General features: G+C 44.5%; 1 protein-coding gene across 3 annotated transcripts in view; it reads right to left on the bottom strand.

The window, feature by feature from the left end:
- Window positions 1-14,012, bottom strand: part of PEPD (peptidase D) — a 111,783-nt gene extending 97,771 nt beyond the window's left edge. Inside the window, exons 1-3 of one of the 3 annotated variants that reach the window (XM_074157927.1) lie at window positions 13,969-14,012; window positions 9,060-9,243; window positions 7,653-7,780 (exon numbers count right to left, since the gene is read on the bottom strand). In XM_074157927.1, the coding sequence (XP_074014028.1) occupies window positions 7,653-7,780; window positions 9,060-9,243; window positions 13,969-14,012 (356 nt within the window). The remainder of the gene's footprint in view (window positions 1-7,652; window positions 7,781-9,059; window positions 9,244-13,968) is intronic. The other 2 variants (XM_074157928.1, XM_074157929.1) reach the window with 2 other exon arrangements.
- Window positions 14,013-19,339: the final 5,327 nt, after the last annotated feature.

The raw sequence follows: 19,339 nt of genomic DNA, 5'->3' as shown, positions 1-19,339 counted from the left end.
TCACCTGTATATCCAAAAGGAATTTCACTGTCTCAAACAAGAAGATTAAAAGGCATCAAGCTGGATTTAACACGGAACAGTACTGATGGGCTCGCTGGTACCACAGGCAGCCTCCGGCAATGTTTCGACTACCTTAAGGTTATTCCCTTCCCCATTTCTCTAGATTTCTGTCTTATCCTTCGAAAGACAGACGTACCTGCATACACGGAAACTCAGACTCCTCGCTCCTTCTGATACAGTCCAGAGCAAGACCGATTTTGAGAGAATAACAGAATTTAAAAGACACTGAACTGAAGATGGAGACTCAAGCTGCCCTGACACGAAAAGGTGACCAGGGCTGTAGGTGACCATGAAGCCGTGTCTAGCGGAGGGACAGGACAGCAGAGTCCACGTGCCCCATGATGCTGGGTACAAGACACTGGACTTCCCAGTGCTACACACAGAGTATGCAGAAGCGGAATAACTAGGAGCAACGTACAGACCGCCGGCCTTCTGAAATCGGAAACAAAGTACTGAGGAGACTCTCACAGGTCTTCCTAATAAAAGCCAAGCTCTGAACTACCTATTTCATCTACTTCAAATATACAGTCTCACTGCTCCTGCTCAGCCACTCCCAAAAGACAAAAAGTTCTTTAGGTTTTCTACAAATTCTACCACAAGAAGCAGTGCCTCAATTAGACATTTAAAAGATACTATCAAGAGCTACCCCAAAAAACAAAACCAGAAAGCTTGCAACTGGTAACCTTTGCTTTATTTCTTTCTGCAAATAAAATGCTTCCTTGGAGAGAAGGGCTCTATACTAGTAAAGAAAAAACTGTAACAAAGGGAATGTTTATACACTGAGATCCCTGAAAGATTTGTCAGCAGTTTTACGCTACAAGAAATACTCATTAGAAAGCTCTCCTTCCAAAAAAAAAGGCACAAAAAGACTTAGAGTGGTGAAGAGGGCAAGAGTGATTCCTAGGTCACTATATAGTAACAGTGCTCCACTCAAAACCTGGTCCCAGTTCATGCTTCTCAACTGAGCGCTACATACTGAATCTGTCAGCAGCAGATGTTGTGCTTTTGCTGTGGAAAAATGCCTGTATTGGGGGGAAATGAGCACTATTTTATGTCCCACACATACCAGTGCTACCAGCAGCTCTGGAACATGCGCAGCGTGTCCCGCAGCTCCCATATGAGTTGGTAACAGCACGGAAGGAAGCACTACTGATGCTCACAGCAGCGTTAAGATGCCTTGACCAGTAAGAAGGGGATGATAGCATTCCCAGCTTATAACTTGTAAAGAAAACTAAACCACAAAGAAATGAAAAGGAACTTGCCACAGCAACTCACTGGGCACAAAGAAAAGGCAGAACGTACCCAACCCACTATGCCACACTGTCCCTGTAGGACACAGGAGTCCCCGGCATCCCCCAGGAGCCAGGCCAAGACCAAGCACTCTCACACCCAGAGCTCCAGCAAGTGCAGGCCAAAGGGGTACGCGGCAAGTAAAACACAGCCTGCCTGGTTTTCACACACATTTAGCTCTCAAGAAGCATTAACAGCGATTATACTTTTCCCTATCCTGTTTTAACAACACAGTTAGGTTTGTTTGTTCTCCTTGGTAGGTTTCTCAACACAGACAACACTCTTAGAGAGCCCCTCCTGCACATACAGGTAGACACAGGACAGGTTGTAGGGAATAAAAACCCTAAAGAAAATGGTTACCATCAAGAGCTGACAATGTGGAAATATAGAAGTGCAAGGATAGAGACACCACTATAGATATTTCACTTAAGGTGGTTTTTTTTTTTTTTTCACTTAAGTGCCTTCTCAAGTCCCTGCCAAGAAGAAGGGGAGACCTCTGGGCTCAGAGTGGGCGGCCGCAGGTCAGAAGGTGATGAGGAGGGGCAGCGCCTGGTCGGGGTACCATGGGAAAGTCCCCACGGCATTGCTTCTGCTGCAGCTTTCCTTCCCACCAGAGAGTGCTCAGGGACAAGCACATGGCATGTCTCATCAAAGGAAAACTCTGATATTTCAAAATGTTATTTGGAGCTTATATCCCTGAACTCGATATCCTGCTAGTGTATTAAATAACATATAAAATAAGAAATGCCTGGTGAAGGTTATCAACATTCCCCCTCATACCACAGGTGTGAGACGTGCGCAGGCAGGACGCGACTCTCTCATGCTGTGGTTTAAAGCCACATCAGGGTATTAAAAAACTCTGGTGCAGCGTTGTCAAGCTGAGTTACTTAGTGCTGGTTCTATTTCTCAATACACCTGAATCAAAAAGAGGAGAGAAAAAAGCAGCACTTGAACACTTAATAAATTGCCACATTGTGCATCCAGTTAAAGGTATACGTGATAGAGACTAGAAAACAATGGACTATAAATAGTATAAATTACTATTACTGCTTAAAACATTCTCAACAATAAATACAAGGAAACTTAAGCCACTAGAAAGCAAAGATTTATAAAAACAGTTACTGAAGTGAAAGCGATATAGACAATACACATTCCTACTGCACCAGAGCAAGGCTCCTGGAGAATGAGAATACTGGGACAATGACTAAACTCATCATCTGAGAAGTCAGAGCATTCAAGCAGCACTGTTTAGAGAAAAACAATCATCAGCAAAGTGGCGAGAGCAATCCAGACACTAATTATTCTGTAAAAGTAATTTTCATCCACAGAGAAATATCGTAATAATTGAATGGGAGACCAGAAATGGAAATCACCGTACTATGGAGAGAACTGGAATCATGGAAAATAAGCAGCGTGGGGAATTGCACGAGTAAGTCTCGTCAATCAAAAGCAACCAGCTTTATTGTACGGTTTTCAAAGGATCAGATGAAGGATAAAGCAACAGATGTACTATCTGAATAATAGTAAAATATTTGATAAAAACCTCTCTCAAGACTCCTACTCTCCAAAATCAACTCAAATTGGCTTGGACAGGAACACTACGATGTGACCTGAAACCAAATGACTAGTTGTAATAAAAAAGTGAAAGGCCTAAAGCAGAAAATAAAAATAAATAGATAGATAAAAAGATGAGCTTTTCAAGGGCTGTGAAACCCTCCAACTGCCACACTGAGAAGTGCTGTATCAATTTAGGCCGATGTTCTCAGAAGTTAAAGTGACAAAAAGCCATGGCCTGCAAGTCTTGATTAGTGGGAGACTGCAAAGACTGGAATCAGTTCTGATGCTATTCAGAAACAGAAGCAGGACTGAACATGTTCACGAGATCCACAGATGGCATTCGCAGGTGGTAACAAACTTTGCAAATAAATTGCAATTGCCAGTTGGTATAAAACAGTAATAAGATGAACTAAAGTGATTAAAAAATGGTGGGTTGATTTTTTAAACAGCAAAATAAAGATTCAGTGGGTAGAAGGAAGGGACAAATTGTAGGAAGGGATCAAACTGATCAACATAGAAAAAGAAAACATGAAACATATTTAATTTTAGAGAAAAAGTTACAAGAAAAAATAAGAGAGGATGATCCAGCAGGTGAGTTCAGAAGCTAAAATGGAAGACCCTTCCAGAGTATGCTGAGCACAGCTCCAGAGCTGCTACGGAGGAGATAACCTGCACGTACATCATCAATAAAATTCATTTAGAAAATGTCCTTCATTCCTGCAAAATCTGCATCGAGGAGCACAGGTAAGGTGATTTCGAGTTTCTCCTACAGCACGCACACACATCCCACAGCCTTTCCAAAGAGCTGCCTCAAAGTTCAGCTTGCACAGAACAGGCTCTCTACAGACCTTGCCTTCTTCTGGCCAGACCTGCAGCTAATTACTGCACCAGTCTCAGCCACCAGCGTATAAACAGACCGCACTGTACACAATTTAATACTTACAGTTACTCGAAATACAAATGCCGCAAAATTTTACCCACGCCTATTAAGAAAAAGAAATCAAGAAAGCCATTTCCTGGCTTCCTAGCTGTACATGGCATTTTCATGGCCACATACAGTCTACAGGGGGAAAAAAAAAAAAAAAAAAAAGGTAAAAGCCAAAATAACCATTTTTACAAAAGATTTTTTTTGGGAAAAAAGTAAACATGCAAAAAAAATCAACCACAGACTTCTGCACTTTTTTCCAAATGTAGTAAAACTTCTCAGCTTTGCTGAAGTCAGTCAAGTCTAATCACTAAAACCAAAGGTTGATTTTGGTCGTAACCTACTTAGAAAATGATGACGGTATTTGAGGAGCTTCCTCATTAGGTCACTGAGAAATGATTAACATTCGTAAAGCATTTCATTGTGCTTTACTACAGCTCCAAAGTGCCACACCAAGGTTCAACTTTGCAAATACAGATAGCTTCCCATCAACTTCATGGAAAATGTTACTTACAGTGGATGTAACACTAGATTAATGTTGCTATACTTACCAATCAGCCAGCAGGGCTTTGAAGAAAACACAGGAAATTGCATATAAATATTGTTCTGTCCCACTGAATATGTATTTCTAAAGTTAGAGCATGAAAGCGTTAAATATTTTTGTTTTCCATTAAAAACACTCTTTACGTGGCAAGGCAATTAAGTTATTTTGGCATCCACTCCACGTAAAGCAGCTGCTGTACAGTATGTTTTACTTTATAAAATATCTTTAATCAGCACACTGACTAGTTCTGTCATTTATAATTAAGGAGGTAAATGGCAGGTGCAGCATTAATTAGCGAAATTGAAGTCTCTGTGCAAGACATGCAGTCACACCAACTTAATGCTTCCTCAGAAAAGAAATGATCGCTCACAGCCCTGCACACACGCTTGACTAGGTAAGAGACAAAAGGGCAGCTACTCCGCAGTTGTGCTTCTGAAGCCTTTACAATCTTATATTGCCAGATTCATTTCTTAAACTCTTCCTCCAAAACTAAGAATAGAAAAATACTTCAGAAGTGCAAAAGCCCACGCTCTAAGCCATCCTTGAGTCTCTGTTTCTGCCTCACAAACAGGGAGGGGCAGGGGCAGAGGTACGGATCGAGAGAGAGGAAAAGCCGTTCCTAGGTGAGAAGATTTTCCCAGCCAACAATGAAGAAATGGGCTAGCCCAGCAGCGGCAGAAATGCCCACGCTCATCATTTAAAAACAGATCAACTGCTGTTGCAATCCCTTTCCCACGTGAAAGTAGGAGCACCAGTCCTACAATTACCCTTGTAACAATTCTGCCATTGCCCCCTTAAGACGTTGTGGGTTTTTGGGAGAATGTCCTTACTCTGGGAGTTAAATCAAATCTCTTCTCCCTTTTGAAACTGCAGAGGTTGTTTTGCCTTGAAGGACTCCTAAAAGGTGGCCTTACAGCTATTTACAAACCCTTAAAGCATACACACTCAGCAAGAAGTGTTTCCTACAAGATGAGTAACACTTCCAAAGACGTGCCAGTCACCCTCAACATGGTACAACACAGTGCTGGGTCCTTGGCAGACCGCAGCCGGGGTGCTGCATCCATCATCTCCACGTTCACCTCTTCTTCAGCGTCCCCAGGCACCACCTGAGTGTGCCAAACCCTTCAGGAAAACACGAGCAGTTGGTGAGACTGAATTACAGCGTTTATGGTCTTATTTATAAACTAATAGTCTGCTTGTCTCCGAGCAAGTGCTCCCAGACACCTCCTTGGTTTGGGCCACACTAAGGCTGCACTTCGAAAGAAGCCAAGAAGCCCCACTTCTGCATCATGCCACATTACCTGAGCCACGCTTCCAAACCTACCCAAATACGTGACCTTCAGAAGTGAAGGCACAACAGTACATGTGCATCAAACAACACATTCAGTAATACAGTGGTAGTAAAGTAGTAGTAAAGAGCCTTCTGCATTCATTTTATGCAGAATAAATCTATGCATTTCTGCCTAAACTCCCACGGCAGATTCCCACATCTGCCTTAAAACAGGAAGGGATGTGAGCAGCAGGCCGAGCACCTGCACCCTGTGCTATCAACTAACAGACGGGCTGTAGATCTCTGTAAAACACCAACCTCGCAAATACCCAGCGAGGCCTGGAACTAATCTGTGCTTCATTGATGTTAAATGAATGTTTCTTCAGTGGGTAGATACTGCCTTCCGCATGCACAGAAACAAGCATTTCCACGGCAAACTATAGTAGATAAACAGCAGCGGATGGAAGGCAAACTTATTTGTGTTTTTCTTTCAGTGCTAGTTTTGATTTAAAATTGAGTCTTCTGGGAAGGAACACAAGCTCTAGCTGTGTGCAGTACCCCCTGCCAACCAGCTTATGAAGCAGAACTGCTACTGACTCACAGATGAGTTATTCATCCATCCTCCTCCTGACAGGCAGAAAAAGTACATGACCATGGCTGACAGAAGGGAAAATAAAGATTCAAACAGAGGGATTCAGGAAGGGTGAGGAGGAGAACTTAGAAAACAAGTATGCTGTAATAAAGACTATTTGTTATATTCTGCAAGAAGACACAAGGACAATAAACTACTTTTAACCAGACTTGTAATTGTGTAAATGAACCAGTAACGAGTGCTGCACAAACAAATCAAAAAGGCCACCATTTATAAACACCACAATATTTTGTTCAAAAATGCAAAATGACACAGTGGATCTTCAATAATATTTTGAAGCCTTTTCAGATGAGGCACAATCAGCGTGGGTACAGAACAGCTGATTTGAACTAGCAGAAGAGAACTTGGGAGGAGGAAAAAGCTTTGTCTATAAACGGGAACAAGCACCACCAGGGAACAGGCTTCAGAGAGCACATGTGGGGATTACCCAGAACCTCCCCTCCCAGCCAGCCGCAGCTCTCACCTCAAACACTGCACACAGCATAAAAACGTGGATACTGCTACACAAAGCATTTCAGTTCCCAGGCAGGCCTGAGACAGCGATACTCACACAAACTCCCTGAGAAGACAGCAGCCATGCCCCACCATATGCTCTGGCACGGTTCAGCATATGCGATTGGTTGCGATTGTTTGCCTTTTCCCCAAATTAGCATTAGAATATAAGTGATAGCTTCAATCAGAAGCAAAGCAACCTGAGCTCAAAATATTAAATTAAAAGGAATCCAATGTTCTGAGACAATGTAGACAGCAAAAAAATTTACAGTTTGTTAGAGGGTATAAATACAATTAAGACGGAGAAAAGAAATGAACATGTAAATAAATCAATTCCTCCACTACTACGGCACTGAGCAATATTTACTACCGATGTGGATAGAGAGATGTTTACAGCATACTAACAGAAGAGAATTAAAATTATGTTCCCCAGTCTGTCAGTTCATATCTTTTTTTGATATGAAAAGAGGCTAAACTGCCTTCTGCCACTCATAAAGCTTCATTAGCTAAGGCAGCTGCAAACTGGTGAAGCAACTTGAAAAAAACTGCTTTACTATTTAACTTGGTCTGACTTAACACAAGACTTCTCCTTTGCTTCAGGGTTCAGCTTCCTTTCATGGATACCATGAGATCCATGGGTTGCGATTCTAAATGTATTCTCCACCAAACGGTGGCAGATCGTTTGGTATCATATGATCAAACCCAACTGGTCATGTTTTGTACCTCTGTATGTACGTATCACTACAATTCACAGCAAATGATTTGGTGAAATCTGATTAAAATGAGACATTGTTCTAGCTCTACAGTCATATTACCTGGAGTACCCAGATACATCAGAACATAGTGAAAAGGTATGTCTTACTTTCCCATCCAAACAGCATAGCTCTCAGGGAGCTGTGGGACAAAAAGCATGGATCTTCCAGTATCAACATCTACTGCTCCAAAGCAGCCTGCTTCAGTCACTCCAAAAGTCCAGTGGAAGTAAGATTCCTGTTAAAGACAAAATATATTTATATGAGAAAACCCTCACTTCTACCAGCTTTAAAAATACACTACAGTACATACGAATTCCTACTCCCATGTGTCTGAAAGAGATCTCTCTTGCTTTTGGAGGGGGGGGTCTAAAGCTTTTCAGATTGATTAGGTTTAGGTTACAGTAATATAAATCCCTCTGGTGGCAACTGGAAAGAATCAGGGATTAATAAGCCACCATGAGAAATAAACAGGTCAACTCAGCACATATATATACATCATACAATAAAACACATTCTTCCAATCCCAAATTAGGGAATGTAGTAGCAGGAAGAAACAATCATGTCACATGAGGCAAACGCAGACTGTGGATTCATGGGGTTGTGAACTGAGTGCTGAAGGGAAGACCCAGCCTTCCCCTGAGAAGAGGAAGCTGCACCAGGAGCCACCTTTAACAAGAGGTTTTTAAGAACAAACAAGCAAACAGCAAAACACTTAACAATAGCAAGATGAAAGCTGGTAAAGACAGCCATACGCTCTGACACCCTGAAAGGTGCATCTCCTCTAAAAACACACCATTAACTACATTAAGATAAGCGCTATCTAGATCAGAATTTATAAGTTTTGTTTCTTCATAACATACAACAGCTCCAATAAATTCACCGAACAAAGTACTGTGGCAGCCATGCCGAGCACACAGCTTTGAGGGTTATGTATAATTAGAGTTCTGTTATGCCAACTTTCCCAAAGACTAAGAATGCGTTCAGCATGACATTAACAAGTTATTAAGTCCTATCTGTGACAGAAGAACACATGGGTACTTACGGAAGAGTCTAATTTGAGAAGACACATGTTGTAAATTCTAAATACCTCCTGCTTTGTGGAATACATGACTTATAAAAGCTTAAAATACACTTTTCTATGAATAAATTCAGTTTAGGTCCACCGTAACATGTTTCACTACAGAAAGAAGGTTATTTTTTGGGTCACAGAAAAGACTGAAAAACTAAGAAATATTCCATTGCTGTCTTTAATATTACATTAAATACTGGCAGGCAGTAGGGCCCTGAACAGGTTTAGGCCCTTTAAGCCGAATAACGAGCCTGCATGCTAAAGAACTGAACGAGAGAGGAACTCGAAGCTGAAGAGGCAATGTTAGAAAGAAGCCAATTTATTTAAGTGAAGCAAGGCAATGCACACATGAGAGATAAAGGGAAAATAATTAAACATCTTTTAAAAATTCATGCAGTTGAAGAGAGTTTCTTAATTTGATTTGAAGTTTTAATTCAGCTCTCACCTGGCGAAACACAATACCAGTATCTGTGCAGTATCTCTGGGTTTCTTCTCCACCCTGCAGCAGAACAATCGAATTCTTCTGGACATCCTTATTCTGTCTCAGGCGATCACACAGTCGTCTTCTGTTCAAGGCAAAGAGCGCTACAGGCACTTTCAAGGTCTCATTCCCCAGCCAAAAGGAAGGTCTAGAAAAGATTTTTTTAATTGACGATTAATGGAAGACAAAGACAGTGGTTAGCACAATTCAGATGCACAGTGTTTGCTACTTCAGTCTAGAACAGAAAAGGAAGTTTAGTTCAGCTCTACAAAGAAGATACTAATCACTGAAGGGGAAGAGATGCTGAATACCAGCATTGCTCTCCAGAGACGACCAAATGTTGCCCATATGGTACCAAAGGAGAAACCACCAGGAGACCAGGCTGGCCGCAGCCATGGCCCACTGCATGTCACTCCTTACACTCCTTCAGGTAGAGCAACATGGAAAGTAGGGGCAGAAAGCACCAACAGCTGAGGTGGGCTGGAAAGAGAATGAGTTCTGAGTTACTAAGAACAGAAATGGTGCTCAACAGAGCCACAACCGGGTGACACAGTGTAAAAAAAGAGAGCACTCTCTTAAAATAAACTGGCTATTGAGTAATTTAAGGTGCTTAAAGTGCTACAAGAATATATTGCTCATTCACTCACATTTGTTACAGCTCCCTACCTGCACTTTTTGGAGCTTTGCCAGCAGAAGCACAGTAGCTTGTTGCAAGACTTTTCTTTTTAAATCAGATGAGGAGAGAAGAATCTAAGAGCATTCCCTTTTTTTAATGCTTAATATAGCAAAGCTGTGCTTTAGAGCTTCAGTATTACAGATAAACACTGTTTCATCAATAAAATCCTATGATTTAAGTCCAGTTTGTCCCTCCACCTCAGCTTCTCTCAGCTTCCTGGAGACTGGCTGGCTGGTTATTTTCTATCAGATCTCCTTCCAGAGGAGAGGACAGAAAGGTGCAGTTAAATTGTTACTACAAGAAACGAACCACCAAGGGACTTAACCTTAGAGAAGCAGAGCTCCACATCTTAATTATTATATAGTTTTCATAGGCAATCTGAAAGGTAACCTTTGATTTACAGCTGCATAAAGTAACCTCCTGAAAGACTGTATCAGCATCAGAAATGTAAACCCTATAATTTCTTACTGCAGACACAGCATAAAAGAGCTAATAAAACACTTTATTTTACTTGTTTATAACTACTTGATATAACAGCATAAGTAATTTTAGAAGGTGAAAGACTGCTGTTGCTAATCCAATTTTCAAACTATGTGCCTGGGAGTTGAGCTGATGGTGCACAAAACTCAAGCCTGTTTATGTTTATTACTTCTCGCACACCCCTGATAAACACCAGCATGGCAGGGAAGCACAGCAAAAGCTTTTGGTTTGGGGTACCCATGCCTGTAGGAACAATGAAGCAAGTTCATAAAATCCTAGCAAAAGCCACTGAAAGTTTTAAATCAGACAGTGAACCTGAAATTAAATATGGGCAAGGCTTTCCAGGCACAAAGCTGTGACTCAGCAATGCACAAGAGGTTGAAAATGCTGTTATCCAAGCGAGATCACCCCCTGGAGTAACTCCACGCAGGGCCTGGAAATCACACGCTCACCCTATTGCAACTACAAAAGGGAAGAGAGAACATCATCAGACACCCTTATGCCATAGGGGGCTCTCAGATCTTTGCAGCTGCCGATAAAAAAAACCAAAACCAAAACAAGGCAGAGGTTGTAGTACAACTTGTCTTACATTTTGCTTCAAAGGAAGGCAAAAAGTCACCTTTGTTGTAATTTCGCATTCTTCACAAGTTTGGTGGGGTTTTTTGCTGTGATTTAAGGAAAAAAAAAAGACTCTGACCTCCTTCCTTCTCCAGGCCTGTTCCTACACCCTGGAGCTCAGAGGAGGCTGCTACAAACGCACATTTTCATCTCCATTATGTTTACTACTAATGCTTTTATTATACCTAAAACCTTTGACAACCAAAACAAGACTCAAGGAGAACTAACGATGCCAGGCAGCAACTCCTAGCGGTAGCTCACTAAGCCACTTTAAGGGTGTCTTTTACGGGGATGTTAGCAGCGGAACTGAAATGTGTTCTGATGCAAAATGATGGTTCTTCTGCATATTTTACCTAAGCCCATGGCAAAACTGAGTTCTTCCTCATATATAATAGATCCTACTTCCCCTGCTTGAATTTGATGCCACAATATTCACTGACAGCAGAACCTGCCTCCGTACAGTTGTTTTAGACTTACAGTTTTTCACAGGCAGGCCTCAGTCTCTGTTTCAAGGCTGCTGTAACAGCCACGGCAGCAGAGCATGCGGGGCCCTGCAGCAAGGGCTGTGGGACACAGGAGAGCTAGGCTGGGTGCTGCTGCAAAATACTGCTCAGTTCTTTGGGTTCTCTGCTCAGCACCCATACCTGAATGCATGCCTTGGACTGCAGGAGCTTGCCGGGCAATAGACCTACTTTCACAGCTGAAATTCTGCAGAGAACAGCAGCGAGGTTTCAGAGAGGACTTGACTTAGAGCTACATTTACTTCTTCAACAGCCTTTGTTCTCTCTTCTCTCCTGCAAGCACTCAGGTACCAAAGGGACGGCACCCTCGCGGATGGGCCAACAACACGGCAATGCACCCACAGGCGCTGCTTTGCCTGCAGAGGCTGGGTCCCTCAGTGGGTGCCAGCCCACCACCAGCTCTCCCCAGCTTATATGGAGAGCTCTTCTCAGAGACTGGCACCTACACAGGAACGTAAGTCTCAAGAAAAAGAGTATGGCTGTACACCTGGCCTTCTATTGCGAGTCACCACTTGCAAAGAGAATGCTCACAGTACTCAGGATCACAAGAAAAGTCTTCACACGCAGGACTGGCCGTGTCACCGTCACCCTGTTGTGCCCATTGCTCTGTTACTAAGAAATACACGGCAGGTAAATAGGTTACGAATCGGCTGGTTTCCTTCTTTTCCATAATCCTTCCAGCCCATATCATAATAATGATTATTATTAGCACTTTTTCAGTTTCAAATAGAAGAATTCATCACTATGCTATTTGTCTTAAATTGGGTGGGTAAAAGTATAGAGCTGCCTTATTTGTGTACTAGCCCTGCAAATACACATGCAATGACACCAGCAGAAAACTGTTATGATTCTATGATTCTATTCCCCACCTAATAATACCACCAGAAATTCTTTCTAGAGGGGGAATTACAAGCTTTCAATTTTGCTCTGTGATCTCTAATCACTCACCCAGTTTACACCACACAAGACACACAAATACCAGAATCTAATTAGTGCGATACATTGGCTGGTCCTTCAAGGTTGTTTCTTCTCCTAATGCAAGGACCCTGCTGTCTCCAGCCACAAACTCAACTCTGACGCAGAGTTATATATTTGATACTGAAGCGCGTTTGATGCAAGCACTGCTTTGTGGTGCACACCTCGTTGAAGCTGAGCAAGCTTCTGCAAATAAGCATTAGTCAGTCCCAGAAACGGCTACCTGCAAGCCCAGGAGAGGACAGGGGAAGCTCAGCCTCCTCATTTTCACCAGTCAGGTACCAGAACTCAGCCCTTGCTCAGCCCGGAAAAGGCCCCCCACAGTAGCTGGCAGTTTCTCTGCTGGCTGTCACACACAATTTTTATGATCACTTAGTCCCAAGCCCTCAGAAGAGCTCTTTTATTTTATTATATTGGAAGTGAAATGTAGCTAGGAACATTAAACTACTTCTGTTTCTTTAAAGGATATTTTTCTTCTGCCTGGAACTGTTGATTTCCAAAACCTATTGCGTAAGTTTTTTATTTTCAGAGAGGTTACATTTTGTTACTGTAGGATCCATCTAACATTTTGGTTTTGTTTTGATGCAGCCACCAGAACACACTGGTAACCAACAATCCTATTTCACGTCTGGTTTTCCCACCATTTCTCAGTTAACCTTTCGTACTTCTGGTTTTCAGAAGGAAACTGACAGCCTGCAGTTTGTGTTCTACTGAGGTCACAGAGAAACCACTGAAACTACTTTTCAAGAAATTATCGTTTGTTGACGGGACCTTACTTGTTTGTTTGTTTCAAGCAACAGTTACCAACACCAGCCTGAGCTCTAGCCAATTTCTAATGCTGCTTCCAGTCAAACATGTGAAGTGCAAGAGGCCTACACTACCAGCAGCACCAGGAAATAAGACGAGGAAAAGCAACTAATGCCATTTCAGGCGTAAACTGGATGTTTTCTTCACGGGGAACTGGGCGCTCCGTGTAGATAGGTCAACAACGCCAAGTCCTGTCCCGGTGGATGTGGCACCCACTGCTCTCAGCAGCAGCGTCCCCGCCCTGGGGACACCCGGGCAGGAGAGGGCCTCACAGGGGGACACCGGGGCCGGAGAGGACCTCGCAGGGGAGTGACCTCCACCCAGTCATGGAAGAGCGAGCGCCAAGTCCCAGCACAACATCTTTTTTGGCAACTGCAAAAAGTTCCCCCCTTATTTTGATGCATTTTTAATGGCACCTCCTTAAAGCACTGAACGTAGCTATAGAGCGCGGAGGAGACCTCGCACTAAGCGCTCCGCAGCCACCCTGAAGCACCATTTCCCTAAACTAACACAACTCGAAGGGTGCCCCATGGCTGGGGCTGAGGCAATGCCGACCGGCGGGGGCCGCGGGCGGGGAGGCCGCGGGACCCTCCACAGCTCTCGCCCTCCCACGCCAAACGGGCTCTCGCCTCGGGGAGCCCCTGCCCGGCGCGGGCCGCCCGGCCTCCCCCGCACGGGGAACCTGCCCCCGGGCCTGGCCCGTCCGGCGCAACCACCGTTCTCCACCACGCCTGGCCCGGCGGGGAGAAGGCGGGGGGAACAGTCGGCAGTAGCGCGGCCGAGGAGCGATGCTTACCCCGCCGCCGCGGCCATGTTGCCTCGCCGGACTTCGTCAGTCATGTGAGGGCCGGGCCGCGGCAGCACCGCCTCGGTGCGGGGAGGCGATGGCGGGCGGGGCGGGGCGGGGCGGGGCGGGAAGGGAAGGGAAGGGAAGGAAGGAAGGACTGGTCGGCCCTGGCAGGGGAGCCGAGGCCCAACGCACGCACCGCGCGGCCGCGCTCCCCCGGGCCCGGCGGGCTGCCGCTCGCCTCAGGCCGTGCGCGGGGAACGCACAGAGCTCCCCGAAATAACGTTCCTGTAAATAACGTTCCGCGGTGCCGTCACCCCCGCAGGAGCCGCTCCGCCTGCGTTTTGTAACGGGGAAGGTGCTTCAGAACCGCCGCAGGGCCCGGCCCGCTGCGGCCAACGCCGGCCCTCGGCCTCGCCTCACCCTGGTTATTTTACTGCGCTTCACACAGGATTCCTCAGAACGCGGGTTGGCTTGTTCTTGCCTCAAAATCATAATCTACCCGAAGAAACGAGGGTTCCCGTGGCCAGTAGCTGCCGCACAGCAGCAAAAAAAATACCCAGAAGCATGAAATACTGGGTAAAGAATGAGAGGGGGGGGCCCTGCTCTGTGACCTGCATAACCGTGTTTTGCTCTTCTGTGCCCGAATAAAACAGTGATAAAACACCCCTCTGAAGTGGTGTGTGAAAGCTGCAGGGCAAGCACAGGGAGAGGGGGATTTCAGAAAGTCTGGAGTGTGCAAATTAAGAAAACTAGAAAAGCCAAGTAGTAATCCTCCTCCTCTTTCTGTCCACAGGTCACAGACCTTTACTACAAAATATATAATGAAGGAATCAGAAACTTCTTTCATGGACTGCCCATCTGACAAGGAACAAATGCTTATTTTGGGCTCCAGATTAATGGATAAAGCCCCATTTTAGACATTATTATTGAATGAATGAAGCTGTTGAATTTCAAGGATCTTCCTTCAGTTTATGCAGACTGAAAAGGTTTTTTTATGTAAACTGGAGCGAAGTATTTTACCACTTTCAGTCTCCTCATGGCACTTGCTCCTTTCTGATGTAGAAGAGTTACCTGCATTGTATTAAATCTCAGCAGAAAACAAAGCTTCATTCCTTAGGAAAAAAAAACACAAACCAAACACATTTTATGTTGTTTGTTACCTAAAATACCCTGTTCTCCTGTCTCAGGATCTGAAAGAAAGAAACCTCTGCACCATGCACAAATTAAACTCATTTGCATGGGGGCTGTACTGGCAGCCGGCTGAAGTGCCAGCCACAGGAATGATACCGGGAGCAAGACCGCCTTTATTGCAGCCATAGATAATTCTGATTCTCTGCACTGCATCTGACTCCGCAGCCGAGATAATGCAGGGGCAGACCTTCATATCCGAGAGACTAGTTTGGAGCGTTTCCCTCTAAAACAACGCTTGACTGACCGTTCCTGTCACTTATCTCCCAGCAGGACTTCTCCCTGTGGTCAGAACACCCTACCTCCTGCTGAAGGCCTGATTTTGCACTATTGGCATCTTCCGGATCCCCACAGTAGCAGTCTGGGTGTGTGATGGGATTCTGCACTGGCCAGATCCAGATTCTTGGTCAAAACTCTGGTTTAAATCTGCCTTGCGAGCCCACCAGAAGCACGGTAAGGGCTGTCAGTCTCTGTTATTCAGACACTGAGTAAAACAACGTCCTGCTTAAATAGGGAAAATTCAAATCTGCAGAATGAGACAAAGCAAAACAAAGCGCTTGAACACAAGTGTCCCCTGGCCCATTGTGTCCTTGCAGTGGGGAGGGGAGAGTTGCTGCAGTCCTGCACCTTGCTCCGAACCCGGGCAGCGTCTCTCTGAATTACACCCAACTGCTGACAGTCCCCAGGGCTCCCTGGAACATCTCCTTTCCCTCACCTCAGCTGCGTATCTCTGCCCAGCTCCTGAGCAGTTCCTACTCCTGCTCCTCGTAGGACCTTCTGTCTCTCCTCGGGCTAGGTGCTAATTAGCCAAAAGTAACTAAAGTGCATAAGAAGCTCTTTTTATTCATATTATAAAGATTTAAAACAACTCACATTTTCTCACACAGACATTCATTTACCTGGCAAATGAGACTTCGGAAATATTAAAAAAAGCTACTGTAACAACTGGTCACTTTATACCTAGACAAAAAACCAGCATTGATAAATTGGTACCGGTACTTTGCTATTGCTGTTAGTCCCTCTGTCTTTTAGATGTTTATACTGTGTCCTGGCTGGATCTTAGAGGTCAGCACCATCAGTGTATGCATTTACAACTTCTGTTATCCTAGCTAGAAAAAAAAAGTAATGTTAGGTTAATAAACCTTCTTTTTATTACATGAAAATTACCTAACTTGTGAATACAGGTCACGATATTTTCCCCTGGATTTACAGTACAAGAGATGAAACCCCAGTGTTAGCGGGGGCAGATGGGGTCCAAATATGAACCAGGGGAAAGGAAGGACGCTGCAGCTGCGATGACAGGGGCTGGGGGAGCATCACCCCTCCCTTCCACCCTCCAGCCCCGGCTGGGTGTCAAGAGAATAGCTAAATCCTCTCTGACTGCTGCACAGTGCTCAGCTTCTCCTGCTTTGGGAGATGCGAGACCCCATCCCCTGGGGCTGCCACGAGGGGTCACAGAGACACACAGGGAAGACAGTACCACACTAAGAAGTGTTGGCCTGCCAATGTCGTGACACAAAGTGGGGAATAGGGTCTAATGCTGAGTGACTAGGACACCACAGGCTCCAATTCATAACTCCCTACCTGGATATACGATCACACTACAAGTTTCAGCTGATTTCCTAAATGTCTAAAAAGCTTCCATATTATACATGCCATCACAAAAGCAGAAATAACAGGAAATGCTGATTTATCGGCACACAAATTTTTCTAAGTTCAGCTTGATCTGTTTTCTGCTGATTATTCCCTCAAATTTTTGGAAGCTAGAGCACCGTTGGCTGAGATGTTCTGTGACCTGCTTCACTTGGATGGGAGAGCACTGCCTCAGCAAAGAACAACAGAGTTTGTAGGTATATGAGGAAAAGTAATTTATACATTGTAGGATCAGCTGTTAGTCCAAAGTATTTTTACAGTTTCCATGTGCAAATGTGTTAGTATTGGTTTTTTTCCTTGAATTACTACACACAGTTCCCGAGCATTCATCACCGAGATACATGTGCTGCCTTTGTTTGATACAATGGCCACAAGACTTTAAAATGGAATTAAGATTACAAGGTCCCTTCAAAGTAACAAATTGAACAAAAGCATCTGCCTTCGGCGTTCTCATCATGAAACAATTTTGAGTAAATTTTCCCTCAAGCACTAAATGTATACAGCTGTATTGATCTTTGGATCTTGAAATAAAAGTGTGATTTTCCCAAAGCCTGCTTGAACTAAATTATTATAAAAGACAAGAAAGGTAAAGCATTACATTGCCTCATTACTCTCCCCATTGACTTTCACTTCAGAGTAAGAAAATCTAGTAGAGTCAGAATGCACCCATCAAGGATAGGAAGCCTAAGGTAGCTTCTCCCTCTGTTGGCTGATCTTTAGAAAATTTTATAATTTTATTTTTGGGGGTAGGTTTTTTTGCAATTCCTTAGTGTAGACTGTTTCATTTAAATCAGTCTGCCCATCTGTATTTGTAAGTTGCTGCCACAGGAACTATTCTCTCATAGAACGTGTATTATAACAGCTCTATCAAACCTGCTCAAAACTCGGGCACAAGTTGGAACATGGGAGGTTCCACTCAAATATGAGAAAAAACTTCTTCACGGTGAGGGTGCCAGAGCCCTGGAACAGGCTGCCCAGGGAGGGTGTGGAGTCCCCTTCTCTGGAGATTTTCAAGACCCGCCTGGATACAATCCTGAGTAATGTGCTCTAACATGCTCTGGGCAATCCTGCTTCGGCAGGGGAGTTGGACTGGATGATCTCTATGGTCCCTTCCAACTCTAAAAATTCAGTGAAATTCAGTGAAAACACTATTTTTAGTGGGGGTTTTTGTTTGTTGGGGCTTTTTAAGAATCAGCAGCCAACGTGATGATCTCTGTAACATTTCTCTAACATCTCTGGCAGCTTGAGAGAATCAATTTCTGTATATTGCAACGTATTGCTTTGCTTCAAGACTTTTCTATGATTTCCAGCCTGTTTGCTCCTATATTGGCTGCTTTTGGTAACCCACAGCCATGACTGTATGTCCTTTACGTAGCGCCCAGCACCGTGGCCCCGGAGCCATCTCTTTTGGTCTTCCGAGGGCTGTGTGCCCTTGGACTACATAAAAAAATATGTGCTGTGTGAGGTGAGAGCAGCACGGGGGTGGTGAATTGCTGGGTGTCAGGATCAGCCACTCTCCCGGGGTGCCACACTGGTCATGTTCGGAAGGGAAACCCAAAGTCTCATGCCAGTTCCCCACGGTACCACAAACTTACCTGAACCCTCGCAATATACTGTACAGTTATAATACAGAACATGTTTACAAATCTTAATTTTTCTTTCATTACTCTCTGCATAATACACGCTCCACTCTGTGCATAACAAATCCCCAAACAAGCTTATAATATGCTTATGTAAATATTTTCTCAAAAGATTAATGCCTTCAGGTTTTTGCAGATTACGATTCATATCTTCACACCGATTTAAAGTCAGATTTCCCACTTTTTTGGTAAGAAAATCCTCTTTAATTATTTACTGTTTATGTGGAAAGTAGTTTCCACTCTGAGATCTTGCATTAAAATTTTAAGCCACAGGTTTATCAAGCTCTGCATTTTGTTGATGAGGAAGAAATTGCTTTCTCTTACCCAGACTCATGTTAGAGTTATCTGAAACGAGCTCTTTCAGGCTTTGCATGGGCAACATTTCCTTTTTCTGCTTGAAACAGTGGTATCCTCCCTGCCGGGAGAGACAGCCCTGCTCCTGCTGCTGTCCTCTAAGGATGGAAACCACTGCTCCTCCAGCCTTTCTAGGCTGGTCTGTTGTGTGGCAACGGCCCGAGAGCACCCAGTGCCAGCGAGGTTGCTATGGAGCCCCATCTGCCACCGTGGGAACCCGGTGGTGTGGCCGCTCCTGGCCACCAGCCATCCGTGTCCCTGCCCCAGGTGGCTCTCAGGGCCGGCCCTCGGCACCAACCGCAGAACAGGAGACGCGTGTCTTCCTCTTCCTACAAACCCCTCGTCCCATCTCCTTTCCATCCCGCCGGGAATTTAACCCAGCTGGCTTCTGGCTGCAGCTTGAAGCCAAAGCGACGAGCAACCGGCCGTGGGATTGTCTAATGCCACCGATGTCCTGCTCCAGCAGCAACGGGTCCCTTAGGTCACACCTCTCACGCTGCCCCATGTCCAAAGCCCTCTCCCATGAGCAAGCTCTAACCTGG

Source organism: Numenius arquata, chromosome 13 (assembly GCF_964106895.1).
Source record: "Numenius arquata chromosome 13, bNumArq3.hap1.1, whole genome shotgun sequence".
Classification (NCBI taxonomy): Eukaryota; Metazoa; Chordata; class Aves; order Charadriiformes; family Scolopacidae; genus Numenius; species Numenius arquata.
Note: the sequence above shows the minus strand (reverse complement) of the source record. Positions and strands in the feature narration are given on the sequence as shown.